The sequence below is a fragment of the Fusarium oxysporum genome, chromosome 15, assembly GCF_000149955.1.
Source record: "Fusarium oxysporum f. sp. lycopersici 4287 chromosome 15, whole genome shotgun sequence".
NCBI classification, from domain to species: domain Eukaryota; kingdom Fungi; phylum Ascomycota; class Sordariomycetes; order Hypocreales; family Nectriaceae; genus Fusarium; species Fusarium oxysporum.
The window spans coordinates 639,101-666,961 of NC_031000.1; the positions used below are offsets into that span (position 1 = coordinate 639,101).

Consider the following 27,861-nt stretch of genomic DNA (forward strand, 5'->3'; position numbering starts at 1 on the left):
GCACCCATTACAGGTAGGGCGTCGCAAGTGGATATTCGCAGGGGTGCTGACTTTTAAACAAGCATTCATTGGCTCATGAACAAGCAACAGGGGTACCGTGCATTTTAAACGGCTGCTGATTGGTTGCTTTGAGGCAGAGTGGGGAGCACACTTCAGTGTCTACTTACCCTATATACTCTTCAATGTCATCTTTTTACCCGTTACAGGTCGCTTCAGACAGAAAAATATTAATTTCTTCAATTAAATCAACTTATGGAAGCTTTCGCTACAGTATGGTGTCCTTTTTAGTCCACGCACTGCTACAGTTGGGAGGCGTTGCGTCAAATTTTGTTCTTTTGTTCTTTTCGAACGCACAGGTCAACCCTGACCCCTCCGACCATCATAGATATGTATTTGGGGAGTTGCCGTGGCGGTTTGGGGCACTTGGCAACCCATGGAATAACATGGGGGATGGGAGAGGGATTGAGAAAATAGCTTTCCATGAGAAGTATAGTGTTGTGGTGAGAAAGGTCGGGGAGAAGAGGTGCGATGAGATGGGTAAGTCATTTCTCTTGCGGCATATGAGTTGAGTTCACTGGGATGCTAAGACAAACACTGACTATTGTAGCTGCACTATTGGACTTTATTATTGACTCGTTTCGTTTTTCGGAAGCGGCTATTGAAAGCCAGAAACAGCCACGACCGAGTAGCGCAGAGTCTCTCAGAGCTCTCATTGGAAAGTCCGAGTTTCTTAAGATGAGAGCCAAATGGCAAGAAGAGACAGGTGAGCCGCCAGAGTCAGCACAAGTCGGTTTAAAGCGGCCAGCGGGGCAGTAAACTGTCAAGGTTTAGGCTGCAGAAATTCCATAATTGGGTGCAGGGTAATTCTCCATTTCTGAGATAAATATGCTTGGCTTGAACTTTGCTCGAAGCTTGATCGAAACGTGGGTATATCGAAAAGAGGGGAAGCGCATTTGGCTAGCTCTCTTTCAAGCGTACGATTGGTGGAATGCAGGTGCGGTACCTGTGCCGCGTCACCGGCATTCCCAACCTCGTGTTGGGCTACGAGACTATGTCCTTCTCGCCTCTGTTCAAAAACTTGGGCTAATTTTTCACTGTGAAAACTCGAGTAAATTCGCCACTAGTTTGTTCTTCTGACGCATTAAAATGACATACGAACATATTGATTGGGATCTTTCAGAAGTCGTTGATCCAAAATACATCACTGCGGTCCGCACCCTCATTGACGACAACTATCCACGGAGAGAACCGAAGAGCAGCAAATCTCCATATCCTACAGAGCATCTCGGATCCGAAAGTCTTTCATTCTATCCATGGAAAAAGAACGATGAGAAAATATTGCATCGCTATAATCCATTTCATTTCAGGATCCCTTACAGCCTTACTGCATTACACTATTTTTTCGAGTTTGATCACACCATATGCTTGAACGCTTATGGCCTAAACCATCACGCCTGCGGAGGAGCGCTTAAACTTCCTTAGAGAATATCATCTATTATATGCCGACATCCTCGAGGCTTTGAATGGAGATGATGATGCAGAGTCAAGACTTCGGACGAAAATCTACACAGACAGCATGTATCAGAGTGCTGGAATTCAGACCAGACATTTAAAACTTCCACGGAGGGAGAGTGCTCACATCAATTTCCGACTTTCACTGCTCGCTCATCTGGCCCTGGATATAGTTAAATCTGATGAGGAAGCTATTTCCACCGCCGCTAGAGTTAAAGTCTTAAAGCTGCTTTATAGTTTTGATATCGACTCCGTCGCCGCAGCATTCTCTGCTTACAACGAAGGCTTCTTGTTGCACCAGTCGGAGTTCGTGGAAGACTTGATTCCCAGATCGTTTATCAAGCATGCGACGGAAAAGGGGGGAACGCCCCAGAATGATCTTTTTATCCGAAATTCCACAATCCGGAGTATATTTCGCATGCAGCCGCTGTACGACCAGATCGATTTCGATGCAGGACTATCTACGTTACTTCACCACTACCAAGCTGAGACTGTGCAGATCTTACTGAGTTTCTTGCGCCTCAACGTGGCAGTCGTGGCGCTGCCCAACAAACCCAGCTTCATGAGCGATGATTATGCAAAAAGAAACCGCGAATCAACAAAACTTGTTTTTCATTCGCTTGTTCAACTAAGCCAACTGGATTGGATACAGAAAAGAGAATTATTCGGTGTAAAAGCGAGCTACCGCACATGCACCAACGCTAGACCGTCTAGTTTCCAATCTCGCGTTGGTGCTACAACTGGAGTTGGAAGTGGAGTTTGTGACGAACTGGAATCTCTTTCTAAGGAGTCCTTGATCGCCCTGCTTCTCCAACACCGAGCATACATCGAGCGCTTGGAAGAATTGCCCCCAGCATTGACCACGTAGCCAACCACAACAAAGCCGTCATTCGATGATCCAAAAGGATATTTTCAGATATTTGGCCTCGATCCCAGGACTCCAGAGAATATCGATGAGATCTTGACCCCCTATTATCGCGCCTTAGCATTAAAATGGCACCCGGACAAAAATGGCGATAACCCTGAAAAAACTCAGAAATTTAAGAAGCTCCAGACCGCATATGAGGTACTTTCAGATCCTGAACGACGCAGTCGTTACTTGACTCTTGGTCGCTTTTAAAGTAGAGGAAGTTGAAAAAACGATGTTCTATCAACTCAATCTCCATCGACTAGCGGACAACGCAACTTGGCCGGCAAAGAGTATATTGGTTTGGTGCTTTTACATTTTGCAACAGAAAATTAGATTAATTTAAGATTGAAGTTCCGTGTATCATAGAGTTACAGCGTAATTCAACCTCAGTATTCGCATTCTAATATATAACGTTCTCTTCGCTAAGTCAACGAATGGCTAACACATGGATGGCTAACGAATGTACGAAATACCTAGAAAATATCTAGGATGAATGGAGGCGGTTCGGGTTTTGCCACCTTCTGACCAAAGTTGCGGAAATTATGTAGCTCTGCCAATGCAGATAGCGAACCTGAAACCATATACCTCTGTCATACCCTACCTCGTGAGCCCTCAAAAGGGGATTGACAAGTGACTGAAGTCCGGACCAATCCGGCCTAGACCGAACCCTTAATCCCTCCAACCTCTCCCATTCTTCGACGCCCCGGTTAGCGCAATGGTTAATTATAAACCTTTTTAAGTTGGTCTCAATCATATCAATAAAGTAGATAGCAGATTCCATTATAGAAAATACTAAGGGACTGAATCGGGCAGGCGATCGGCAATAATCGCATTATCCTAGATATCTCGCTGGGGTCTTATACAAGAGGTAGATAGTCAAAACTTCTCTTAAATCGCTTAATAGCAGCGACCTGAAAGGCACGGATTGAGTTCTACTGTTATTAGATATGCTAGGCAGAATTATTTTGTAGTATACCACCACACTCTTTTCAAACAATAATACGCCAAGAAGGATTGTAGTAAAATAGAACTTCGAATTCCACAGTGAAAGGCGGTTATATTCTGCTAGTCATTGCAAAACATCAGCTTGTAAAGGCCGTTAAAAATAAACCTCGGATGAAAATCACAGTTGAAAGTGTCGATGATGTAAGAAAGCTAAAGTACGCGTGATTAACGCGACCGCAGACCGTCGATCAAAACGGGAAAGATAAGTCGCCAGTATGCGCGTATGGAAATAGACCGGAGATAGACATATATGTGCAAAGTGGAAAGGTAGTAGTAGTAGTAGTATTTATTACGCCCGGGAGAACGGACCTCATAGGGCCTGTGGCTACGCTAAGCTATTCACGTATTCCCCGCTTTTCGTCCATTCTACACAAAAGAAAGCCCTACTGCTCCTCCTGTTCTTACTTTTCTACAGCGCTCATCATATGTCAATCAAATCAACTTTGACCTAAAAGTTGATTTGATTGACAGCCCTCGAGCTCAAAGTTGATTTGTTTGATTTGATTGATACCCTTTTCAATTCCGTGAGTGGAGACCCCTACCCGAAGTCATCCCCCTCGTGTACACCAACACTCAGCTACCCGCCCAACTACCTAACCTTACTCCGCCCTGCCTGACCCAGTTCTTGAGGCATTGAACATGTTCCAATGTATCTGCGCCTATCGAGGGCCTCTGAGAAGTCAACGTCAGCTTCGCTAGGCTGAATTGTCTCTCACAATCACTCGCCATCGCTGGAATAGCAAAGACATCCAGGGCAAAGCTGCTCAGTGAAGGAAACGAAGCCCTGTGGTCTCTCCACCATTGGATAGCATCCTGCGTATCCTGTGGCTCGAGACGGAGGTATCTTTCGAGCTCGCCGACACTGCCACCCGTCGCAAACGCTTTCTTTGTCTTGCTTTTAATCCACTGAGTGTACTGACCATCCTCTTGGCCCATCGTCCTTGGCGCTGCGTCGTACTTCATTGTTTCTTCACACAGTCCCGGGTTCGCGTCGTACCAACGGGTGAAGTAATCCTTGATTCCAGCCTTGGCATCACGAACCCAAGCGAGTTGTTCCTCAGAGATCCAAGTGGCCTCTAACCAGCTGATCCCGAACCTCGGATGAAGAATGATCGCTGCCGCAAACAAGGGAGATTCTCCGAGTTTGTCATAATACTCATTTAGCTTCTTCCACCCGTTATTAATCGATGCCCGGATGTAGGCTCGATGGTCTGCTGGTAATGTGCTCTTTTGCGACGTCTCGGACGCTGATCGCTTCTCCGCCGTGGAATATTCAGCCCGAGAATGCAGCGGTAAGGCAGATTCTATGAATCTCGTGGGTTGGCTCCGCTGCGGTAGCGCGTAAACCTCATCCTCGTCAAAGCGGGCAGGGAGACGGCGAACGCGGCTTGGTCGACCGTTGGACTCTCGGAAATTTGCTGACGCCGTTGCAATCCGCTCCGCAGCATCCACTTGAGTTTCTCCCATCGTCTCCTCCGTAACCTCACTATAGAAGACCTTGCAGTCCTCAAAATGCTCCAACAGATATTCCATTCCTATCAGCACTTCCCACAGGCGTCCATGGCTGTCACCTTTACCCCAGCCTTGCGTCCGCATCGTCTGAAGGTATATGGGTTTGAGAATCTCGTTGACCTCGCCAAGAACCCGCCAGTCTTCGCTAGACAATCTGTCCTCCGCCGGGATCCGTCTTGCCCCGTCTTCCTCTTCTTGAGTTGCAAAGATAAATTCTCTGATATCTGTCTGCTTTCGCAAAGCCCTCTCAATCATCATGTAAGCGGAGTTCCACCGCGTTTCGTTGTTCATGACAACCTCGAGCTCGGCCGTGGATTCCTCGCAGAGCCGATATTCCTCGTAATCCTGCTCCCGGGCTATTCGCTTGAACTGTTCACTCCGCTGCGGTGACGAACGGATAAACTTGATAATATTGCGGAGCTTACCAATGGGGCCCTTTGCGCGCTAATGATCCAGGTCCTGCTCAATAAGGCCGCGCATGTTGTTAATGTCAGACTCCAGCTCAAACGAGTCGACGTATTTGCCAAAGAGAAAGGCTCGCGCGACGAGATTGAGCGTGTGCCCATAGCATCGCATCCGGCGGGCCTTTATATCAACAGGCCTCATCGATGGATCGAGCTGCTGGTACATGTGGTACAGACAAGTATCGTTTGCCGCCATGTTATGGAGATGGCACAGCCAACTCGCCCCTCAATCTCCCATTCGTGGACGATGTCGATCAGAGAACCTCGCCGGTTCTCGCCACTATGAGCACCAAATTGACGACGCAGAGCCAGCAGACGGGATTGCTGATGCCCCAATTGATCTATAAAGTGCGCAAATACAGCCATGATTGCAAAGCGATTCGGTGACGTCCAGAGGTCGAAGCTAATGTGCACCGCTGTCAAAGCGTTGCGGAGCTCTGCTTTGATGGTATCCCGCTTCGCTTCAAAGAGCCGATGTATCTCTCTAGTGACAGAACTACCACTCCACGCCATCTGGAGTACTAAATCACTGTCGAAATGGTTGAAGATCTTCCGAAGAAAGCTGTGCTCGAAGATGGTGGATGGCACATCGCTATCAATGACGAAGCCGACGCTTAGTTCTTGGATGGCTTTTATTTTCGCCCTTGGTATGGCGCTCTGTTCAAGCCGGCGCCTTTTCGGTGTTGCACCAGAATAAATATCAATGACACCTTCATCACCAGGACTTGACTCGCTAGACTGGCTGGCTGGGGTGATCCGGTGAGCTCTAGGTCGGTCAGCTGCTGGATATCTTGTCAAAGAGATTGAACGGGATAAGCACAGACTTTCGAAGATGGTCCGCTGCGGAAGACGTGGCTTGCACCGAAAAGAACTCCGCTGCGCCTCTCATATCACATTGATTGCAGCACCAGACGTGACCTATCGGTAGATCCTGATAGTTCCGTGCGACCTAATCCAGCTCTTCCTGCCCTTTGCACCTTTCCGAGCTAACAAATCCTCCTGGACGAAGCGACGGTTCTTCCAGGTAATCTTAGGCAGATTCTCAATGGTCGGGTTGGGAGGTAAAGCTCCAACGGCTGCTTCTTCCAACTGCTTGGCCACCGTTTTAGGCTGAGACAATCGTGAGAAGACGGAAGAAGGAGGTGTAGGGCAAGGTGTCAATGTTGTTGGCGGAAAGCCAGCTGGCGACGGGGAGAGTGGCGAGTTCGACATCCTACTGGTGAAATGGAATAAAAACCACGTGTAGAAGGGATTATTTTGATGGCGCGACATGGTTGGAAAACGCGTTCCACATTGCATACGCGCGGTGGGGTCATGCGTTAGATCACGATAGCAGATACTTAGCTTTGCCGCTAATCCCCCCGCTATTTGAGAGTAGACTTCCATCTGCGACTATCTAGTGTAGGGTAGTGGCTCGGGAAGGTGTGGATTTTCCCTCGAGATTAGACGATTACATGATGCATATGTAATATGTCAATTATTTCAACTTTAGAAATGTGTGGTTTGATTTGATTGAAAGGAAGAATTCGACGATTTGATTGATTGAGTTGACATATGATGAGCGCTGACACATATAGTCACATTGTGTCGCAGGCCGGGCATGGTCTCAACGAGCCTCAGGAACAATAGCCCTTAGTAATCGAGCTGGGTGATTTAAAGTAAAACCTGTGGGATGGAATACTCCACACAGAAGATAGAACCAATCAACTCACTACTGCTGCTCATCACATTCACTTTAACCCTTTAAGTACGCTAAGTGCGACACATTGATAAGGCGGGGCCATCAGAACTTACCCCTGTCAACGTTGCCCAAAGTAGCGGGGCGCATAGTTATGGTGGGCTGGTGTCGAGACCGAGCTTGGTGGTGAAGACGTGATGCGTCCGTGCCCGAAGCCTCAACTGAAAAACTGAAACCATTGTTTTTGGGCAAGGAGGAGATGAGATTCCCAGCTACAGTCGTCATTCACCTGCATGTACTGGCAGGACCTTAGTAATTATTCGTCGCTGTATAATATATAGATAATAACGGCGAAAAATTTCTTTCTTTGAATGTCTTAGTTTTAAGTCAGTTATGTAACAATCGATAAGGGCTATTTATCATCCTCTTATCAGCTAAAATTGCCCCCTGAAGCAATCCGAATGTGCTATAGCTCTCATGTTGCGCCAACAAACGGCATCAAGTAGCGTCAACGTAGGGATTCAGAAAGAATAGGACCTTGCATCCCTCAATAGCAACCTTGAGTTCGTCAGCAAAGGCTGGGCTGCTCGACTTAGGTTGTCCCAAAGCGTCGCTGAAGAGCGATGACCTGTCATTTCATCACTTAATCTTCGCTATTAATTAATTAGCGGGCCCAACCTAATTGCTAGGCCACGTATAGGGCTGGTTCCCCCACGCCGTTGGTCTGGGAAGCAACTGGCTCCGGCAAGAGATCGATATTAGAGCGATTGCAAGGGAGCTGGATTACGAGAGAGGAAGAAACTATTTGAAGACGATCAGAGATTTTTAATCAAACCTTATGTATTCGCTGACATCTAAACGAAGATAGCAAAGAGGGGCTGATAAAACGAGGCTACCTGGTAGATAATTCTGCAAGCCTCTTTGCAGATAAATGAGGAAATTTTTACGAGGCCCTTGCGGGCGAGGTACGTACCAGTTCGGAGCGTGGGTATATGCTAGACTGGAATGTACCTTGCACAAATCAACCTAAAGTTCAGATCTGATACGTTGGAACAACAGGGATAATGTCAAAAGGAGCTGCAGCACCAGTACACACGCTACGCAACAGTTGAAGGTCCGGTCCCGTGCCCCCTTCCTTGACGCTAATCAAGGGCCTTTACCTAGTCCATTTCTCACAAGGGCCGAAATCCTCAACGCTCGTTATCCCCATCTTTACACACCCTGGCCCTGACCGGACCTTCCCTATCTCGGCCAGTGGGTTAGCACTTCTGACAGCCACACGATGATCATGTCGCACATTCTGGCGTTTATACGAAGTCTGCGTGTCTGTCAATTTATCAGGTACGACCTCGATTTAGAAGCACAAACACACAGACCCTCGACCGTTCGGGTCCACCCATTCAGACTCCTCGACCACTGTAAGTTTTATCACCCAATAGTTCTCCCTGTAGCGCTCTCGATAGTCCGTGCTGTGGTCGAGAAAGGGGGGGAGATTTGCAATGCATAGCCCATTCTTGTCCTATTCCACTACTCGGCACGCCTCCGCATGTCTCTGTGACCACTCATAAAGCCTTTGTTGTCTGTATCTTGACATCGCTTGTCTGTGGGCTTCCCTGAAATTCACTCAACGTATACGCCACTCATTTACCCAATTACTTTATTTACTTTCCACCTTCTCTTTCTTCTTCCCATCACAGCAGTCGGGTCATCTTCAATTATTAACAAACATGGCAGGTCTTCTTAGGAATCGGATTCCTCATCCTCATCTTCACTATTTACATGGTGTCGTATCTTATGATATCTGTTTCAGCCGCTCCATCAAAACGAGCAGATGTCCCAGGTAGATATGACGTGGTCATTTACGGTAACACAGCCGCTGCGATAGCTGCTGCGGTACAGACCAAGCGCATGAAAAAGACTGTAGCGATTGTGTTTCCCGGCCATACGCTAGGTGGCCTCACAACATCGGGCCTTGGCTGGACAGATTCCAAGAACGGAGACTCTATCGGCGGTATTGCCAGAGAGTTCTATGGCAAGGTTTACACACACTACCAGAAAAGCACTTCATGGAGGCAAGAGACACGTGCAGGATACATTGGACGAAGGATTGGTGCTCAACCAGGACCTGCCATCGATGAGGGCAAGAAGGTCCAGTGGACTTTTGAGCCCAAGGTTGCCGAGTACATCTTGGAGAAGTGGATGAAGGATGGAAAGATTCCCATCTTCCGCAACCAGGGTATTGATAGATCCAAGAGTGGTGTGGTCAAGAAGAATGGTCAGATCACTTCTTTCAAGACACTCACTGGGGATGTTTTCCAGGCAAAGATGTTTATCGATGCTAGCTACGAAGGTGATCTCATGGAGGCTGCCGGCATTTCCTATCGTACGGGACGCGAAAGTTTGGACGACTACAACGAGTCAGCAGCTGGTTTCCGTCTTGGTGGCCTCGAGCAGCTCTCTAAAATTGATCCATACAAGAAGAAGGGCGACCCAAGCAGCGGTTTGATTTCTGGTGTCGGACGAATAGTCAAGAACCCCGATGCCATCAAAGGTCAGGGCGATGCCTTTCGCCTTCAGTCCTACAATTTCCGTCTCAGTCTCACAAGGCAGGCTGGCAATAGAATCCCTTTCATCAAGCCTGCTGACTACGTCGAGTCTCGATACGAAATGCTCTTGCGTTACTTTGAGTCGGGCTACACAGGCACCCCTTTCACCAGCCAGCTCATGCCCAACATCAAAACTGACACCAACGCCCAAAGCCAGGTCAGCACCGATCTCATCGGTGGTAACTATGACGAGTCAGGCAACTACGCAACATACTCTTATGAGAAGCGTAAGCAGATTTATCAACAACACAAGTCTTACACACAAGGCTTCTTCTGGACATTGGCTAATCACCCTCGCATCCCACAATCCTTCCGCACAAGGGTAAATGCTTGGGGATATGCCAAGGACGAGTGGGCGAACAATGGTAACTGGCCTTATGAGATTTATATCCGAGAGGCACGTCGTATGGATGGTGGATATACTATGAAGCAGAGCGACATCCAGTCTCCCCCAGCACGACCAAACCACAGCATTGGTCTAGGCGCCTACACCCTCGATGTGCATCAGGTCGAGCGTGTGCTTGTTGATGGGAAGATCCGCGATGAGGGCAAAGTACATGTGCCTACACCAGGTCCCTTCAACATTCCCCTTCCCGCTATTCTTCCCAAGGCGAGCGAAGCGACCAATTTCCTCAACCCTGTCACGTTAAGCGCCACTCACATTGCCTATTCGGCCATCCGTATGGAGCCCACCTACATGATCCTTGGTCAGAGTGCTGCCACTGCGGCATGTCTTGCCATTGATCAGGGTGTCAAGATTCAAGACGTGGATCGTGCAAAGTTGATTGCAAGGCTCAAGGCGGATAAGCAGTTGCTATGAGTTCTTTTGTACCGTTTATAAGATGCCAACTATCTTTGAATGTTAATCGAGTATCAACTGTTCATACTGTATGCATCTCAGCCGTGTCAATGTGATACAGTTCTTACGCAGAAGTCTACCATCTTTAAGCTCTGCTGTGCGCCACCTCCTGACGGCCCGGTCAAACCTTAAAATGCCTCTGACGATATCGGAATTTTGTTCAGGCTAGTCCAAGTCCCGTGGCCCAGGTTCCGTGTCACTGGATCACGATCAGCTGCTATCGTGATGCGCCACTCGGTGTGGCACAAGGTCTAAATTAGTGTCGCAGGCTGGGCATGGTCTCAATGATCCTCAGGACCAACAGCCCTTAGTAATCAAGCTGGGTGATTTAAAGTAAAACCTGTGGGATGGAATACCCCACACAGAAGATAGAACCAATCAACTCACTACTGCTGCTCATTATGAATGACCCGACCTTCAATCCATTTTAAGCACATCCAGTGCGACAATTAGCTTTCGGAAGTTTCAGCCCAAAAATTTGACTTCATCTCCTGAGAGCGCAAGGACCTCCAAGCCGGTCACGATGAGGGGTTCAAGCCAATTAAAATGTGCGAAATTAAGGATACATAATTCCTCATCTAAATTATATGATAATAGAAGTCCCAACAATATTGGTTGTTACAAATCGCAACATTGCATAATTTGCAGCCGTACCAAGTCTGCTTGCGAAGCTTCCTCTTATTGCCGTCAGTCTCCTTTTAAGGGGCTACTTTTCTAACCCTTTGCCGACGTCTAGCGTGCACGGACCAGAACATGTGCATTGCGTCGCAATTTCGCAGCAATCATTGTAGTAGGAACCTCGTCTCATAGATTTTCTAGCTGAAATTTTCTTTGAGCAATGCTTCCGCTTTTAACGCTCCCCCTCCTTTTCAGCCGTTAAGGACGGAGACGGGATGCCTAACCGGTGGGAGGTTTGGGAAAATGGCGTCTAAAAAACTGAGGGTGTAGTCGTGAAGGTGGCGGAAGGGTATGGACCACTCCAATGATCCAGGGAGCTGATTGGGGAGGTAGACATGGAATTATTGAATAAGAATTCACTCTGCCTGTAAACGCTTGCTAAAGTGCCTCCTTCCGCCGACCGTGCAAGGGCTCGTTGGTCCATTGAACACTATTGCCCTTAAAAAGGATTGGAGGAAATGGATGGTGTATTGAAAGCGTCACCTGGCTTGATTCTTATGGAATCGAATGCCATAGATCCTCCTTCACCCATCATGTAGTTGCCTGGTGAGTTGATTAGCTATAATAGCTCGCAGCAGTGGAATGAGGAGCTACGAGAATCGTAACGAAAATTTTTAATTCTTTTTAAGGATTTAGAATGATGATAGACAAGATTTGTTTATAGTAGCTTCTGTTGATTTGGGGCCAATTTCCAGGAAGCTGGACGATATTTAGTGCCTGGTTTCGATGGCAGAAGGAGCCGTAATTGAGCTGGGCGCGAAATCGTCTGTTCCTTAGCTTATGGAGGAAACGGACGGAGTTATGACGTCACCAGGAGTACCATGCGGTACCCCTCTACCGATAAGCCAAAAAAAAAGTTTCCCCATACAAAATGCCCATTTTCACTTATACAGTGCTTAGCCAAAATTGAAGTTATTTACATGAAACCAGCTGTGTTTTACTGAGGCCTTCATGCTGTTTCGTATTATGCTATTTTCCCCTACGTTATATAAGCGGCTTGGGCGCATAGCACTAATATAAAATTTCTGTCAATGCCTCCTCCACGAACAGTCCTCCCCAAAACTTATAGGATTTTTATCTACACCAGCCTTCCATAATCGCCTTGAAAATGCCTCGAGCGTCTTATACAGAGGATGTCATTATTAAAGAAATATTAGATATCGCGGATAACGGCCTCTCCCATAACCAAGCCGCACAGAAGCATGACAGCCCTCAGCCGACTCTTTCGGGCTGATTAAGAGGTATACCATCAAAGTCTGAGGTCACCCATCCTGCCCAACTATTATCCTAATCTCAGAGATCCAGATTAGTTACCTGGATACTTCGGCAAGATGCCTTGAGCTATGCTCCTTCTCACAGCCAAATTCGCGCCACCGTCGCTGCGCTCTTAAGACAGCGAGGCCCGGGAAAGGGCTATCAGTGCGCATTAGATAGCCAGGTTCATGAAACGTCATCCAGTTATCAACATGAAGATAGGGAAACGCCAGGAGGCCTCAAGATTCAATTCTTTTACCCCAATGGCTATTAATTAGCACGTCGAGATCCAGGAGCGCGGGTATAGCTAGATCAAGCCCGAGAACACAGTTAATATTGACGAGGGTGGTACCATAGCGGAATTTGGTGGGTAATTAACGTCTTTATCATAAAATTCAATAATCCATTCCAGAATCTAGGCTTGGATTCCTTGGTTATCGGCAGTAGCGATCCGAAGAGGAAGGCCGTCCTCAAAGGCTCCCAGTCCCGCGTTTAGACTAACTTCATCGAAGCCATGACTGCGGATAGCCGTCTTCTGAAACCCCGGATCATATTTTAAAGCCAAGGACATGAGCAACAATAGTTTATCAATGAGTTCAAGAAGATAGCCGACTAGTATTACATCACTTCTGACAACGGCTCGACGGACAACCATATCGCAGTCGAGTGGCCCAAAGAGGTCTATCTGCCTCAAATCCGGCGAGAAGATAAGTCTAATTCCAGGTTTATTATATTAGATGACCGTAGAAGCCAAGTTTCTATGAGAATCTGCCTGGTCTGAATCATAAATGTCCCTGACTCAAAATCCATGATCAGTGGATCGAGACTTGCTTTTTTAACAACATATATTATTGTTGCCTAGCAGTTCATCACTATAACGGTCACCAACCACTATAAAATAGAGATTTCAATGCCTCCAAGTCTGCTTATCGCGGGTAACTCTAAAGATAGCTTCGATAACTGCATGAATTCGCCGGTATGGAGGAGGAAGTCGGCCGGTTGAGTAGAGGCAAGAAGAGAAAGGCCATATCTAATCCTAACGAGAAGTTCATGACATTAGCCGATGCTCTAGTCGCTGGTGAAACTATTTCCAAGCCAAATCAAGCAATTCAAGAGGCAAGGGCTGTTGAGGATGTGATTGAGGTGGAAGGGATGGAAGAGGAAGAAAGCTCAAACTCGGAGGCGGAAGAGTTACTCGCTGTACGCACTCATACTGGCCTTGAGGATAAAAGGCCCAGAAAATATTAAAAGATATCGAATTCTAATCTGAATACTGAAAACAGGTTTAATTTTGCTAATTTTGTTAAGTTTTTCTCATAAGGTTGAAAAAATGCATTTTGTATGGGGAAACCTTTTTTTGGCTTATCGATAGAGGGGTCTTATCCGTGGAGGGGTACCGCATGGTAGCTAACTGAGAGAAACTACCTCTTTTGATCATAAAAATGATTGGGTATGACCTTGTAAGGATGTGCTGGGTACGAGATTCATGCATGCTGTGCCATGGAAATGTTGAAAGTTACCATCCAGGATGTCGCACTGAGCGTGCTTGAAGGGTTAAAGTAAAATGTGTTGAGCAGCAGCAAAATGTGTTTTTTGGATTGTTCTTTTTGTTATCTCTTGTGCGGGGTATTCCATCCCGCAGAGTTACTTAAAGCATATAGCTAGATTACTAATGCCTACCCTGCGACAGCATCATTCATTCAGCCCCCCCAATCGCCCACCGTATGGGGACTCGAGGCCCGGACTAATAATTATTGCGCGTAACCCCGCTTCATAATACATAGCCTCAAAAACAAAGTGAGGAACAAGAAACCAACTCCCAACCACTCCGAGGATATTCTTAAACTGCTAGCTATAGTACAAGCGAGATGTCTCTGGAACTTCTACCGACAGAACTCCAGTGCTACATCATTCGCTTACTCGACCCCATCAGCTTCATATCGATCAGTCAGGCCAATGCCCACTTTCGATGTTTCATTAACCCAAAGCAGAAGCATTTTGCAGAGCGTCTTTTGGCGCTTGAGTTAGTGCCTGAGTATGGCGGCCCTTATCTCTTTTTCCGGTCCAGGGATGCCAGCCTGATACCAGACTGGACCGACCCAGCTTGGGAGAAGATGCGATGGGCCTGCACTAACTGTCTGCGTCTTCTCTCTCACAAGCACTTTAACAACCATTCTATTCTCAGATTGCGATACAGGAAGCCTCTTCCCGGATCTCCCGCCGCTAGAATGGTCACTACGTGGGAGCAAACAAGGCACATACCGCATCGAAACACAAATACAGAACAAGCCGAGCTTGATGCCAAAGTCTCCCTTTGGGAAGCGCAAAAGCAGCGTTTTAGATACTTTATTTGCGTTACCTCAGGCAAAGGACATCTGAGCGGCGATTTTCCAATCAACAATCTGGACCTACTCCAATATTATGGCATGGAGGGTTTCAAAGGCATAAACCAGGACCAGCTTAACAAAATGACACAACAAGATCAGATAAACTTGCTCGATCAGAATGCCCTGGCTGTGGAGGGTGAGAATTGTGGGAAGAAGCGATGGCTTCGAAAGTGCAACGAGTGCCGATTCCAACAAGACGAAATATGGCAACTATTCGACGAGACGGGAGGCACTCGGCGGCTACCCATTGTCCCAAGCCGCCAAGTCGTATTTGGTTCACGCGTCGATCGCTATTTTCCAGGGGTTTCAGAATATCTGAATCACAAGAGACCACGCTTTAATGCGTCTCTTGGTCTCTTCCACAGAAAGGGTGCTCGTGAACAGCATTGGTCGATGTGGATGGTTCGATGCCCTGGATGCGCGCGCTGGCAAGAGCTGCGAGAGTTTCGGTTTGGTGGGACCCATCACCATTGGAAGCCCGCGAGAAGAGGGCCCAATCGCGAAGGGGACATAACGTGGGACGAAAAGGAAATCACAGAGCCCTTGCTCAACACATACCGATGTAACTCCTGCTTCGCCAAAACTCATGGCCGACAGGAGCTAGGAAAGGTACTTAGTGACTGGCTCTTATGCCTCATCGGGCATGAACTCCACAACCTATCGTGGCAGCTCTCAAGTGGTTTACACGACTTACAAACACTTACTGGGCAACACTTACCCTGGAAGTACTCTAATGAGTGGAGCCGCAGTATGCAGAATACTCCTTGTCTTCAGCAGGACTTCAACTATATCCTCAAATCCAACGATATTACGATGCTTAAGTTTCGTCGCGAGAAGTGTAGGTATATCTGGGAACGTATCCAGATTAAGGATGATAAGCGGGTACCAGAAGATATAAATGCATTATATGATGATTTGGGACGTATATTTGATGAATGTGAGGAGCACTGGAAATGGCTCCAGGGGTGTAAGAGGGAGATTGAGGAGCAGCCTGAACCACTTGTCGAATGGGCCCTGAGTAGAGATGGAGCTTTGTTTACCTGATTTAGAATATTTCGGAGTATCATAAATTGTCAATAGTCTAGATGTCAATATACGTTAACAAAACATCACAGTAATGTTTGCGTTGAAGTTTATTCAAGCTGCCTGCTATAGTTCAAACAAATTTACTCAAAATAAGAGAGCTATAATGTACTTGATTTTTGTCACAAGGTGGCAAGAAACATGGAGAACTTAGGGAAAAGGCTGTACGCACGGGCCTGTTTGTGCGTTAAGTCGAAATGCAAGAGGGGAGGCTACAGTAGGACATCACGGAAGCTTACGTCTATACCTGTGGATTGGGCAACCTGTACAGAAATAACTTAGTCCTATGACGTTGCGTTTGTGACCGCCTCTGGCCCTCAATATGTACGGCAGCTCTGGACGGGTCAGGAGCCGGATCCCCTTACGACTTGGGAATTTCCTAGCCACCAAGATTGGTTTGGTTGTCTTGTGGGAGGTTCCGCATCTCATTTTGTTGGTTCACACATGGGTTGCTTCAACTAGATCAGACCCTGCTATCTGTAGCTGCAGGCTTGAGTGGGGTGCGGGTAACTTTCCATATATGCACAATTTGGTCAGCAAGCTGTCACTTACACGGCGTTACAACGGCATGATATGGCAATAGTTAACCTTGCGAAGCAAGGACCTAGCGTAATAGCACGGTAATCGTTGTTGGATCAGTTCAGTGCGCTGTTAGGCGGATGGAGAGTCGTCCGGCGGCTAGGAGGAGCCCAGCAGTTGGGTCCTTGCGGCACTCCTGTGTAGCTCAGTAAGGGTCCTTGAGCCAGCCACCCACCATTGAATGAAATAATTGCCTAACTGCTACATCAAGGCTTGTTCCGGAGATCTGTTCGTCTTTTTGTAGCAAATTCATGTGACAAGGTCATCTTCCAATCCAAAAAGTTTATGCAGAACGATGAAGGCCGTCCTGCTAGGCAACCGTGCTCTTCGGCTATCCGTTAATACTGTCAAGGCTTAATGCTCCTGAAAGATCATTTACTGAACCGGCTATATGAAGCATTAAATATATCCTTGTATTGATACATGAGAGGGTTCAGCTAATCATACTCAAGCCCGCCTGATTACTCTCACTGGCTATAACGACTGATGGACAAGGTTGTGTCACTATAGAGCCTGGTGGTCACAAACTAATAGATAATGCGTCTCAAGGTTTATCCTGGGCTGGAAACGTTATGGACGCGGTAGCCAGAAACATGACAATACCGTCGAGCTTGGTCATCGAAATAGAGTTAACCTGACCGTAGCTTTGTAACTCAGTATCGTGGTGCACTGCCTACCTGCCAGTAAGCTTAACCTAAAAAGATTTAAGGTTCGGGGCGAGCGTAAGTATCAAGTCAGTGGCCATCATCATGAATAGCCCGATTGGATGCAAACATGGAGTCCTGTTATGGAATCACGTGCATCTACACTTGATATCACACATGCTTACCCCTGAGCCTGAGTAGCACATGGACCCCAGGGTAGAAAGGGGCTGCAACTCGAGTCGTAAGCTACCGAGCTAGATGTGGAGTTACAGCAAGAAAGTAGGCTAGGCCAGATAGCGAGAGAGAAATAGCCCAAGGCAGATCGCAGGCAGGTAGTCCAGAATCGGTTTGTAGCGGTTTCACTGCAATTTTAGATTTGCTTCATTGTATTCATTGCTGTGGATAACTTTGGTCCGTCTTAATTCAGTTGCATTATCCATTCTCGGTGCCTCGTATCCAGTGTACTACCCCCTTCTTCCATCTGCCATTAAACATTATGTTACGGTACTAGTCTGACGAATATCGAAGTGCATCGATACTCGCAGATAATATACCAGGCTACATCGCTCAAGCTATCTCTGTTCCATTCACGGCTTTCAACAACTGCGATTTCTCCCCACCGTGATAAGCATTAACCCCAAGAGAATAGTGTGCACCGAATAGATGCGCCTTTCCCGTCTTGCTATAGAAAACCATGTTTGGGTCATAACCCGAGCCCTTGTCGTCGCGGTGCATCACGACGCCTAGCATGGCCACAAAGTCGGTTTCGTTCGCAAAATGCTCTGTAGTGTGGACGTATTTGCTCAAAGGCTGTTCAGTCCCATCTATCACCTTCCAGTCGATACTTGGGTTCCCAAAGGTGAATATTCTTAGCCTTTCCTTAATTATTCGTCTTTGAGGGGAGCCTTTTGGAGTCTCTGTTGCCAGCGTCTGTAACGCCAGGCGCAAGACCAGGCAACCCTGAGAGTGCGCGATCATGACGACTTTGCCGGGGACTTTACCAGCGGCCGGCCATAGAGCAGCCCTAAGCTCTTGCTCGAGGGCTTCCTGAGCAGCCTTGCTACTCTGTGTCCTTTCGATAAGAGTATTTGGCTCACCGTCCCTGCGTTCGCCGGGCAAACTCGATATTCGTTTGGGCGACATTATTGTGGGAACCAGGGTTATGCAATATGACTTCGGGAAAGTTATGGCTGGTGGCAAGATTAAAACAACAGCGGTTCCTAGAAACCAAAAGAATTCGTTTGCAATGCCGTTGATGAAGAGCCATTTCTCGTTTGGTGGGGACGGCGGCCCGCCGTGAAGCGCTGAAATGTATGTTGGTGATGGAGGGTTGGCGTTTGCATCAAAGTCGCTGCGTAGACTGACGTTTAGTTGAACATCGTCGAGTCCGTTTGGCATTTTGCCTCTGCCCATCTTCAGAATGGCAACAATGGTCAAGGTTACCCGTTGTGCTTGGCAAACCACAGCGTTTCTGTTCTCCGGTAGCCACAAGTCGAGTTCATTGTACGGATTGTCTATGCCTGGGAACTCAGCATCAAGGGTCTCTGTCGCACCGTCAGTGGACGGAAATCTACCCAAGACGCTTCCAGGTCTGATCAAGTCGTATAAGAACTGGCCAAGTTCGGGTAGATGGTTCAATATGAAGTTTAGGGAGGGCTTGTTGACGCCATTGGTAAATATAGCCCTCCAAATGAGGGCTGCGCCGCTGAGGCTTTGTGTCATGGCTTCTAGAGACCGATTTATCGCCTGGAGGATTGCATCGACCACTTGTGTGTCGCCTGCAGCGACAAACACCTTAATTGCCAAGGTGAGAAAGGTGCCAGCTATGTATGAGCCGAGTGTAAGAAGTGCAGGGCGTATTTTCGAGGTCATGTTTACGAGGCGTGTCGAGAATGCTCGGATCCAATTTTATAGCAAACGAAACTTATTAACAAGGTAGGGCGAAGGACACGACACAAATGGTCTAGATAACAGGCGGAAACTCGAGGGACTCCTGGAAATATAGCATTTGGTTTACGGGCGTCTCCCTAGGTTCACATGTCATATGATTGAAGATAGCGCAAAGGTTTCAGCTCAAGGGCAGGGGAATGATGCCATGGCTGAAAATAGTGGTGGCACAATAATCTTAAGCCACTTATAGCATTGTTCATGGTATGACAAGATGAATACGACATCTTACCTGCATACCCCTCCTGGCACGGCAGGGTTAGTCGCTCTCATGGACTCCAGTGTGACTCGTATCTATAGGCTACCTAAAACCATGCTTGAGCCACCGCAGTTTCCTTTATCGTATGTAGGATGAGTGCGATATCTTAGCAAATAGTGAACCTCAACTAACAAAATACTTCTCAACAACATTCAGTGGCTCAGATTTTTCAAAACTGGTTCATATTGCATTATAGTCACATCTCAATTTACATCCCCCCACTTGCGCTTACAAGTCATGGAGGTTGAGGATGATCCGATGGGATAAACGGCCGGCTATTATATACCCCTCAACAGAGCAATCTACAGTTTAAGCGCCCTTTGTTTCAATAGCCGAAACAGCAAACGGGCTTGCCGTAAAGGTACCGTTAGGATCAGCTTTACCCCTTGCTCTACCCAGTTTCTGGTACTTATCCGCATCCTCATAATAATATTCCCAAACCTCCTGCTTCCCCAAGTCCCAGTCACCATAAGAGCCCCAGAGCAAACGTCTGTCCTGCTTACTAAACGGGCTCGAGGGACCAGCCATAATAGAGTCATTCTTGGCCTGCCACTTTTCGGCATACTCTTTATACTTGTCACCCAGTTCATGAAAACAGTCCAGCGTCTGGACAACCGACGTGTCCCTCCAGCTGTAGGAAGTGCCGTTATCCTTGTTTAGATAGAAACGCGAATTGGCGCCTCCAAAGCATTGGATCTGCATTACAAGCTTGCAATGGGTGTAGACCTCGTACTCCTTATCCCCTGGGTTATTACCGAGCAACTGGTGCGGGTTATAGATCAAGTCGATGCGATCAATGACCGAGTCGACCCAACCGTCCTTTTCGAGAGACTTCGAGTTGGTAGAGTAGGTGCGCTTGACATAAGGGAGATCAAACTCTCGCTGCCTGGGGAGGATCCATCTTCCAGTCATCCGAGACATGTCCTCTTCGAACTCGTCGATGAGGAGAGTCTCATTTTCGAAAAAACCCTTGAGGGCCCGGAACTTGTTGAACCATTGATCAACACTCTCGTCATACTTATCCTCCTTGCTGGTAGGGCACCATTGCGCATAAACCACGATGGTGGCGGGGAAGCGACCATTGAGCCACTCAAGAAATACATCCGGAAGGGCGTTCTTGATCTTTTTTTGAATGTTTTCCCAAAGACTAGCATTATTCAATGTGGGAAATAGCATCGCGATGGGAAAGTCGGTGCTGATGCCATTAACAGTGAGGTCAAAGCCTCGAGGGACCTTGGCATTGTCGGCCATTTGTGCGACGGCGGTAAGCAGCTTTTTGAGGACTTTGGGGGAGTAGATCCAGACTCCTTTGATGCCGTGTGGTCCCTTGAATCCGTTTGGGCCGGCAAAGGTCCCCATGTAGCTCTTGGCCTGATACACCTCGACGGTATAGTGTGAGATGATGCCAAAATTACCTGGACTGCCCCCGAGTATGGCATAGAAAAGCTCGAAGTCGTTCTCTTTAGAGATGTCTCGAATGACACCGTCGTGACAGACCATCCGAATGGTTCTGATGTGGTCGCCAAAAAGGCCAAAGCCACGGCCAAGCTGGCCATAACCACCAGTTTGACCATGCCCACCCACACATACGTAAGCGCAATCTCCGTGGGGGACAAACAGTTGGTTGTGCTTGAGATATGTGTTGAGCTCTTTGAGTTGATTGCTGACGCCAACGTACACCAGGGCTCTATCTTGGTCAATGGGGCCATGGGGATTCAGAACCATCAAGTCCTTGTACGTGTTGCTAAGGTCCATCTGAATGTTCTTGCCACTGGTAGACGACGCACCACTGTACTGGTGACCGCCACTCTTAACAGCAATAGCGACTTTGTTCTCTCTGGCCCAAATTACAGCCTTGATGACGTCTTCGTCTCCTTTCGGCTGAACGATGAGATCTGGGTGCATATTGTGATCAACCTGGTAAGTTGAGGTTGCATATTGCTGGTTGAAGTAGGCGTAGTCCTGTTTCTCAGCTTGAGTGCCATCGCGGGAGTATTGCATCCCCTCAAAACCCGGAATTTGTACCATGATTGCTCTCTGAAAGACGCCAAATGCGCAATTGGCAGAAGTCTTGGTTGAAATGTTTAGTGGATAGGCTTAAGACGCGAATGACATCCAATTTCATACTTTTCAGGAGTGCTTAAAGACACGAGCTAGTGTCGAGGCGCTCAGTCTCCACGGTGATTCCGACTGATATCTGTAATCTCAAGTGTAACATTGATTTGGTGCACACTCCTCGAGCTTGAGACTTGTAGAAGAGTCAGCTTACAGCGCCACCGTTATCTCAGCCAGCCTCGTTGTCCCAATCTCCATCCAAGGTGAGCCGTGTCTGACGCTGTTGGGGATCATTAGACATATTTAGGGCAATGAACTATATTCCCGTATCTTATGCTTTTACTGCTACTGGTTTGCCATAGCATGAAGATGTCCAGTGTATTGAGGTATTGATACAGACGTACGTTACGAAGATAGAACCTGTTGAGGGCCTCGTTGCACCTCCAACAGTAGGACTACATCGAGTGCCAAGCTCCCTTCCTAATGTGACTGTAATGCACGTAAACTCTCAACACCATTAAGATTCAGAAGTGTGTAAAAGAAATTCAGCCAGCCCACCTTCAACCTCCACGTGAAGCCGAACCACAACAAGTCTTCTCGTGTTATGATGCCCCTTGTGTCAACACTTGCAGGGATAGACTTGAAGACTGCAAATTCAGTTGGACTACCTTTAAACTGCGAGCTCAAACTGCTATTAAGGTTTTAATAATTCAAACCATAGATTATGGCTGTTTAGCTGGGGGGTGGGGTGTACTGCCCTACAAGCAGATGTTACTGACATGTGATGGCCTGGGAGTGGGAAGTTCCACTCACTTTGGCTTACTAGCGACCGAAAAGAATGTCAGTTATAAGGTTTAAAACTTAGACTAGATATAAAATCTCTGCTTTATTAAATAGGGATAGAAGAGTATAGATTGCTACAAGTCTTAAACTAGTGCTGCATGCTATTCCATATTTCCATGGTTAAGTAGGCTAATTTTATAAGGCCTAGCTCATCCCATTTCCTTCCGCTGATACTTCGGCAGTGGATGTCGTTGAGACAGGGTTGAGGCTCTTTGTCAGGTGGAGACAAATTGGGCGACCCGGAGCGGACTGGACAAGGTCCTGGCTTAACTTGCCCCATGGTACAAGGGGGTGCTAAAAATGGCTTTTACCAGTATCTACGGAGTACAAAGGCGGGTATTAGTTCCAAAAGTGGCCTTTGTTTATTACGCAATATTTACAGAGGCTATGCGTCACCATCCACTACTACGGCCTTGTTGGCTGCCCACTCCATATGGCAATACATTAATATATTTGCATCGGTTGTCCTTTCTCCGCTGTCATACACTCTCCGCATGGAGGAGGGGGTCGGCGTTCGCACTGACCACTTCAATTTGACGTCGGCGCCCTTCTCGAGAAGCAACTGACTATGGATTTGTTGTTGGCAGAACATGTTGCCTGTAAGGCCGTGCTATTGGAATTATCCGCACTGATTCTCTTAATGTCACACTTTAACGCGGAATTTTGACTCTGTGTTAAAGCTCTTGATTTCTAACTTAATGATTGACTGAGGTTGGTCTGTTGTATCCTCCATTGGATAGGGTCGTATTCGTCAGCTGTAACGGGCGTGCCGCACGATCTGTTTCATCTACGTCTGATATTGTAGGTCACACAGCTTGTGTGTCAGAGCAGCCTTAGTGATACGATGTGACCCAGGCTGTTCAATTGGTCCGGGTCTTGCCATTTTAATACTGGTCTAGTCCGGTCTGGTCTTAGGTTATATAGGTATTAAGGAAGAAAAGAGGGGAGGGTGGTTGTGACCTATAGGTTATCAAGAGAGACTTAAAAGCCAGAGTTGGAGGGGAATGCAATTGAGGAAGGAAGACACGACGCGTGCACCGGCCTGAAGGGTGATAATTGAACGAGTTACGATGCATACTGTCCGCAGTAGGCCTGGCACAAAAGGTTAAGCGAGATGGGACCAATGAGTGTACAGGTAAGCATGTGAGAACTGCAAATAGCCTAGCCTCGTGGCTCTGAGTTCATTCGCTCATTCATTCGTATGTTCCTCCTCACGCTCAACGGCACGCTTGGCCTCTCTCCGCTGAATTATAAAGACATCAATCTCAAGCGAGTGCTTGACGCCGGCACACTTCACAGACACCAGGTATTGCGTACTGAAGGGCGAAGTGAAAGAGATACTATCCAATCTAGGATCACAAAGGGAGAGAAATACGCTCGACAAGCCATGAATCAGTCCATCTTTGGTTCACGACGGAGTACGCCTGGGCAGCAAGGATCGGTGCGCCGCGTATCAAGTAAAACTAGCTGTTGTACTAGTTTGGAAGCGTCAGAACCTCCAAACCTGTCTCACATTTCGGTGGTCTTGTCGAAGACGACCTTTTTGGCTAACGACGAGTCAGTATTGGCCAATTCTGCGCTAGGGGTTCAAGATAACTCACAAACAGGAAAAGGTCCCCACTTGCTCCCATTCTCAGCCAAGTACACCTTGAATGCATCATTTACTCTTTTGCTCTTCATCTCTCCGGCCTGACCTGGCGCTCGTCTAAGGTTACCCAGCCGAGCACACACGCGCAGCATGCTGGCACCGGCAACGGTCACAATCGGGCGACCGAGACATGCATGAGGGCCCCAGCCGTGGTGGATGTACAGATCATCTGGCCGGTCTAGCTTGATCTCGTATGGATCGGGAAACTTGGTAGCGTCCAGACCAGCGGTCACAAAATCAGTGAATATGGTGTCACCCTTCTTCACCGATACAACGCGAGGGCCGTCTCTCAAGTCAGCTTTGTCTGCAACGACGGTTCGGAGAAGCCCGAAGGCTGGAGTGGAGAGGCGGAAGCTGTCATCTGTAAGCAATGCTCTTACTGTATGGGGCAAGTGGAAATGAGACACATACCCTTCCAGGGCGTACTTCTTCAATTTCTCAAAGGCTTCCGGCTCGTCCGACATCGCAAGCTTCTGGATCGCAGGCCAATGAGAGTAGTACTTGTCAGACAAGTACAAGTCAATCATCTGAGCCCACTGGGATTCCAATTAGATCCACAAATATTCGCCATGGAAATCAGTTACTCACACCCTGTGCCTGGGTAGCACATGCTGCAGCAGCAGTGGGAATAATTGTCCACACAGCCTCATCGACGCCTTTTCCAGACTCGAGCAGTCTATCGATTAGTTCCACGCCATAGCTTCTTAGAACTCCGTCACTGGAGGCTATTCGAAGCATATGACGCAGGGAAGGGAAGCGTTGCGCTTTGATCCCCGCAACCGTGGTTTGCATCTTCTCGCCAAGACTTTTCGTCTCTGCTGCAGCTACAACGCGATTCTTGTATGACGCCGCAGTGTCCAAGTCGAGGAAGACGTAACCGAAGAGATTAGCGAGTACATCGCTCAGCGCCCTAGCTGTGTAGCTATCGGATCCTGCCCCATATTCCTGGAGAGGAATGCCAAAGAATTGCGAGGTAAAATGGGCGTGAGCAAGGTTTCCAATGCTTTAGACGTTATTAGCTCAACAACCGGGACGATTTCGACTCTCGCGCTTACTCTCTTACTATGTCCACCTGGTAAGATTCACCGACCTTGCGGCTATGCTGGCGAAACAGCTCGGCGGTGATGGACTCGTAAAAGTGTCTCACTTCCTCGAGGCCGCTCTCTGGACTGTAGAGGCACTGTTTGACAAAGCCTCTTTGTTCGGTATTCGTTGGGGTGTCTCCGCTGAGCATGTAGTCATGGTGGGTCAGTTGGAACGTGTGATTGCCCCCTGCTGAATTGTGAGCCTCAGCAGACAGGTTAGAATTACGTAGGGATATCTCACATGGCACATGAAAATGCTCCTGGTCACTGAGCACATCCACCACCCCCTGCCACGAAGTTATCGGAGTGGGTGGCCCAATGAATGAAGGCTTGTTGAAGTCAAAGTCCTGGGAGGTGCCGAGCTTCTTGAATACTTCAAAGTTTGCTTCAGGTGTAGTGAAAGGATATAGAGCGTAGACGCTATTTGCGCGGTACCACCCAGGGAAAGCCCGCATCAAGAGCTTGTACATCATTCCGCCACCAGCAACGTCAAAATCAGAACTAACCTCCGTATAACTGCTTCCATGTCAGAGTATTGTAGACAATAATTTTGAATCAGGCGCCTTACCCGAAGCTGGTTAGGTTTGATGGGCTGTAGTCAACGGTGTAAAACCTATCACCGCGGACGAGTGCGACAGCATCGGACATGATTGCAAAAGAGGTAGTGAATCCAGGACATAATCCAGAGCCCGGCTCCATGGGCTTCTTTGTCTCTTCAGCTAGAAGCCCTGGATAGAGTTCGACATTGTCTGGATGCCCATACATCGCCTCCACTATTATCTGGAGTTAGCGCCATCCCATCAACCGCAAATCATAATCTTACGCGCTTCGGCGATAGACGGATCCGAATTCATGTCCGCTAGGCAGAATCAGCATGGGTTACATCTCATATACGCATGGCTGCAGACTAACCAAAAGTCGTGTATGGCTTCAGCTTGAAGAATAGCCTAAATTCATTCAACGTTGCCAAACCCCATTGCCGTCCTTGCTGTATCCCGTAGACCTCTAAGGCCTTGAAGACATGGGGAATATTTCTAGCTCCAAATGCTCCTAATGAAGAGATATTTGTAAGCTTAACTACTCGGCACGAACCAAGCCCATTGCATGAATACTTGCCGGCAACATTCTCAGTTCCTGTCTGGAGAAGCCGAACCAGCTCGGCATCTGGAAATCTTCCATCTTCTAGCCGGGTAAGGCCACCAAAGGTCCACTTCTCCGGATCTCCCGGCAGACTCCAGCTCCATTTGCGGAGCCCTTGCAGGAATTCGTCGGTGGACATGGTGTCTTAAGGACGTATGCCGTTAGTGTTATGGCCAAGATTCTTGCGGAGCTGCAAATGTCTTACCAGGGTTGGCATTGGGACCGAATACTTCCTTGAAAAACCCATTCGCCCAGGCTTCGTCTTGCCTACTCACGGCGCTGTGCCACCTGTATATCATGTTAAATTCGACGCTTACCTGATTCCCGATTCCCCGAGGAGTTCCCTGCGAATCGAAGATTTCACTAAAATCGTCTCGAGGATCGAGTTTCCAGTCAGAAGCGATGGGATTTCGGTTGAGATTCAGAATAGTGCGGAGATAGTCTGACACGATGATATTCACATAGAGACCACATGTGACACTGCAGAGCAGCGAAATTAGCTGAATGTATCCCTTGATTGAGGGCAAGGAACCTACAGTCTTCCTGTCTGGAACAGATCGTTGTCGCGCTTCAGCTGCGCTTTATCGTAATCTGGATGGCCGTGCGTCACGCCTTCAGCGAAGCTAAAACGCCTGTCCTCATTGATGGTCGCCAATTCTCTGACTACGTAGTTATGGAAACGATTGAAGGCGATCATCAGAGCACAAACGCCAGGAGGTTGTGTTAGAAGTCTGTCCTCGGAAAAGACATCATTCTTCAGTCGCCCATCCTTGAAAGTCCTAACCTTGGCTTGCTCTTCCATGTTTTTACCGTAGAGAGGTGACAGGTCAAGGTATGATGAGTTCCTCAACTTGTTCATGTCTTTCTCATCGGTATGGAAGAGATATATAAGCATGTCAGTTTATCGCTTACACCCCACGAGGATTTCATATTTTTGCATACCATGAATTAAAACAGTTGCAAGATAGAAGAGACAGCTTGATACTTTGCTGGGATTCTCCTTTGCAGAGCCGTTTCGGGCCAAGAGACCTACGGCATGTAAGCCTGCGTCCGGGATTTAATATTACCTAAGGAAAAATGCTGACTGTCAAAGATAAGAGATGGATCAGGAAGGATAGAAGTCCGTTTGTGTTTCGGCACCACGCTTCGAGCGTAGTGACTTCCCGCCGCGCCGAGGTGAGGGTATAAAATGTTCTATGGAATTAGTGATGGAAGCTCCATATGTGTCAGAAGAACTTTGGATTAAGCCTTACGTTATTGGACCCGTCAGCGGCACGGTACCTGAACTCGTCACCTAGGTAGGAAAGGGGCGGATGCCGTAGGTTATCCCACAACCTCTTAATGAACGCCGCGTTGAGGTCATCCCTAGCCCTGGAACCGTTGGGTAGCGATGCAGCGAGTTGCATGATGTTTTCAACCTATGCCAACAGTCACTACTGTTTCGCTCAAGAACGCAACAAGCTAAGAGGACGTACCAGGTACTTGCGATCATCTACTATGCCACCGGCTAAGGCTGCCTCGGTCGCGCCATGAAGAATACGCAAGTCCGGCCCGATGCGGCCAGCCTGACTGAGGATGTCGCGACGAACTTCATTGAGAAGATCAGCCAAGTTCGTCTGTACATCTCGTGCGTTGCCCGCCTCGCTTTTGTTTGCGGCCATATCCTCGATGTTAGATGCTTTTGAGGTTGCTATTCAGACGGCAGAATATCGT

General features: G+C 47.8%; 10 protein-coding genes across 10 annotated transcripts; 5 read left to right on the forward strand and 5 right to left on the reverse strand.

Annotated features, from left to right (window-relative positions):
- Window positions 1–533: 533 nt before the first annotated feature.
- On the forward strand, window positions 534–816 carry FOXG_16757 (uncharacterized protein; the record flags this gene model as incomplete). The annotated part of the gene is made up of 2 exons (XM_018396772.1): window positions 534–537; window positions 608–816. The coding sequence occupies 2 exons, from the start codon at window positions 534–536 to the stop codon at window positions 814–816; spliced, it is 213 nt and encodes a 70-aa protein (XP_018257537.1).
- A 760-nt stretch (window positions 817–1,576) lies between these two features.
- FOXG_22583 (uncharacterized protein) lies at window positions 1,577–2,380 on the forward strand (the record flags this gene model as incomplete). The annotated part of the gene is made up of 1 exon (XM_018402998.1): window positions 1,577–2,380. One exon carries the CDS (start codon window positions 1,577–1,579, stop codon window positions 2,378–2,380), a length of 804 nt encoding a protein of 267 aa, XP_018257538.1.
- A 1,530-nt stretch (window positions 2,381–3,910) lies between these two features.
- Window positions 3,911–6,284, reverse strand: FOXG_16758 (uncharacterized protein). The gene is made up of 3 exons (XM_018396773.1): window positions 6,228–6,284; window positions 5,623–6,169; window positions 3,911–5,383 (listed from the first exon to the last, which is right to left on the reverse strand). The coding sequence occupies exons 2-3, from the start codon at window positions 5,914–5,916 to the stop codon at window positions 4,001–4,003; spliced, it is 1,677 nt and encodes a 558-aa protein (XP_018257539.1). The 5' UTR covers window positions 5,917–6,169; window positions 6,228–6,284; the 3' UTR covers window positions 3,911–4,000.
- Window positions 6,285–8,860: 2,576 nt separating this feature from the next.
- On the forward strand, window positions 8,861–10,507 carry FOXG_16760 (uncharacterized protein; the record flags this gene model as incomplete). The annotated part of the gene is made up of 1 exon (XM_018396774.1): window positions 8,861–10,507. One exon carries the CDS (start codon window positions 8,861–8,863, stop codon window positions 10,505–10,507), a length of 1,647 nt encoding a protein of 548 aa, XP_018257540.1.
- Window positions 10,508–13,456: 2,949 nt separating this feature from the next.
- Window positions 13,457–13,726, forward strand: FOXG_22584 (uncharacterized protein; the record flags this gene model as incomplete). The annotated part of the gene is made up of 1 exon (XM_018402999.1): window positions 13,457–13,726. The coding sequence occupies one exon, from the start codon at window positions 13,457–13,459 to the stop codon at window positions 13,724–13,726; it is 270 nt and encodes an 89-aa protein (XP_018257541.1).
- Window positions 13,727–14,346: 620 nt separating this feature from the next.
- Window positions 14,347–15,909, forward strand: FOXG_16761 (uncharacterized protein; the record flags this gene model as incomplete). Its single annotated transcript, XM_018396775.1, has 1 exon — window positions 14,347–15,909. The coding sequence occupies one exon, from the start codon at window positions 14,347–14,349 to the stop codon at window positions 15,907–15,909; it is 1,563 nt and encodes a 520-aa protein (XP_018257542.1).
- A 1,829-nt stretch (window positions 15,910–17,738) lies between these two features.
- On the reverse strand, window positions 17,739–19,043 carry FOXG_16762 (uncharacterized protein; the record flags this gene model as incomplete). The annotated part of the gene is made up of 1 exon (XM_018396776.1): window positions 17,739–19,043. The coding sequence occupies one exon, from the start codon at window positions 19,041–19,043 to the stop codon at window positions 17,739–17,741; it is 1,305 nt and encodes a 434-aa protein (XP_018257543.1).
- Window positions 19,044–19,686: 643 nt separating this feature from the next.
- On the reverse strand, window positions 19,687–21,405 carry FOXG_16763 (uncharacterized protein; the record flags this gene model as incomplete). Its single annotated transcript, XM_018396777.1, has 1 exon — window positions 19,687–21,405. One exon carries the CDS (start codon window positions 21,403–21,405, stop codon window positions 19,687–19,689), a length of 1,719 nt encoding a protein of 572 aa, XP_018257544.1.
- A 256-nt stretch (window positions 21,406–21,661) lies between these two features.
- Window positions 21,662–22,867, reverse strand: FOXG_16764 (uncharacterized protein; the record flags this gene model as incomplete). The annotated part of the gene is made up of 5 exons (XM_018396778.1): window positions 21,662–21,712; window positions 21,837–21,887; window positions 21,991–22,123; window positions 22,246–22,254; window positions 22,761–22,867. 5 exons carry the CDS (start codon window positions 22,865–22,867, stop codon window positions 21,662–21,664), a joined length of 351 nt encoding a protein of 116 aa, XP_018257545.1.
- Window positions 22,868–23,784: 917 nt separating this feature from the next.
- FOXG_22585 (uncharacterized protein) lies at window positions 23,785–27,809 on the reverse strand (the record flags this gene model as incomplete). The annotated part of the gene is made up of 13 exons (XM_018403000.1): window positions 23,785–23,822; window positions 23,877–24,277; window positions 24,335–24,459; window positions 24,512–24,926; window positions 24,979–25,524; window positions 25,577–25,781; window positions 25,832–25,867; window positions 25,921–26,058; window positions 26,101–26,292; window positions 26,354–26,628; window positions 26,685–26,998; window positions 27,402–27,566; window positions 27,624–27,809. The coding sequence occupies 13 exons, from the start codon at window positions 27,807–27,809 to the stop codon at window positions 23,785–23,787; spliced, it is 3,036 nt and encodes a 1,011-aa protein (XP_018257546.1).
- Window positions 27,810–27,861: the final 52 nt, after the last annotated feature.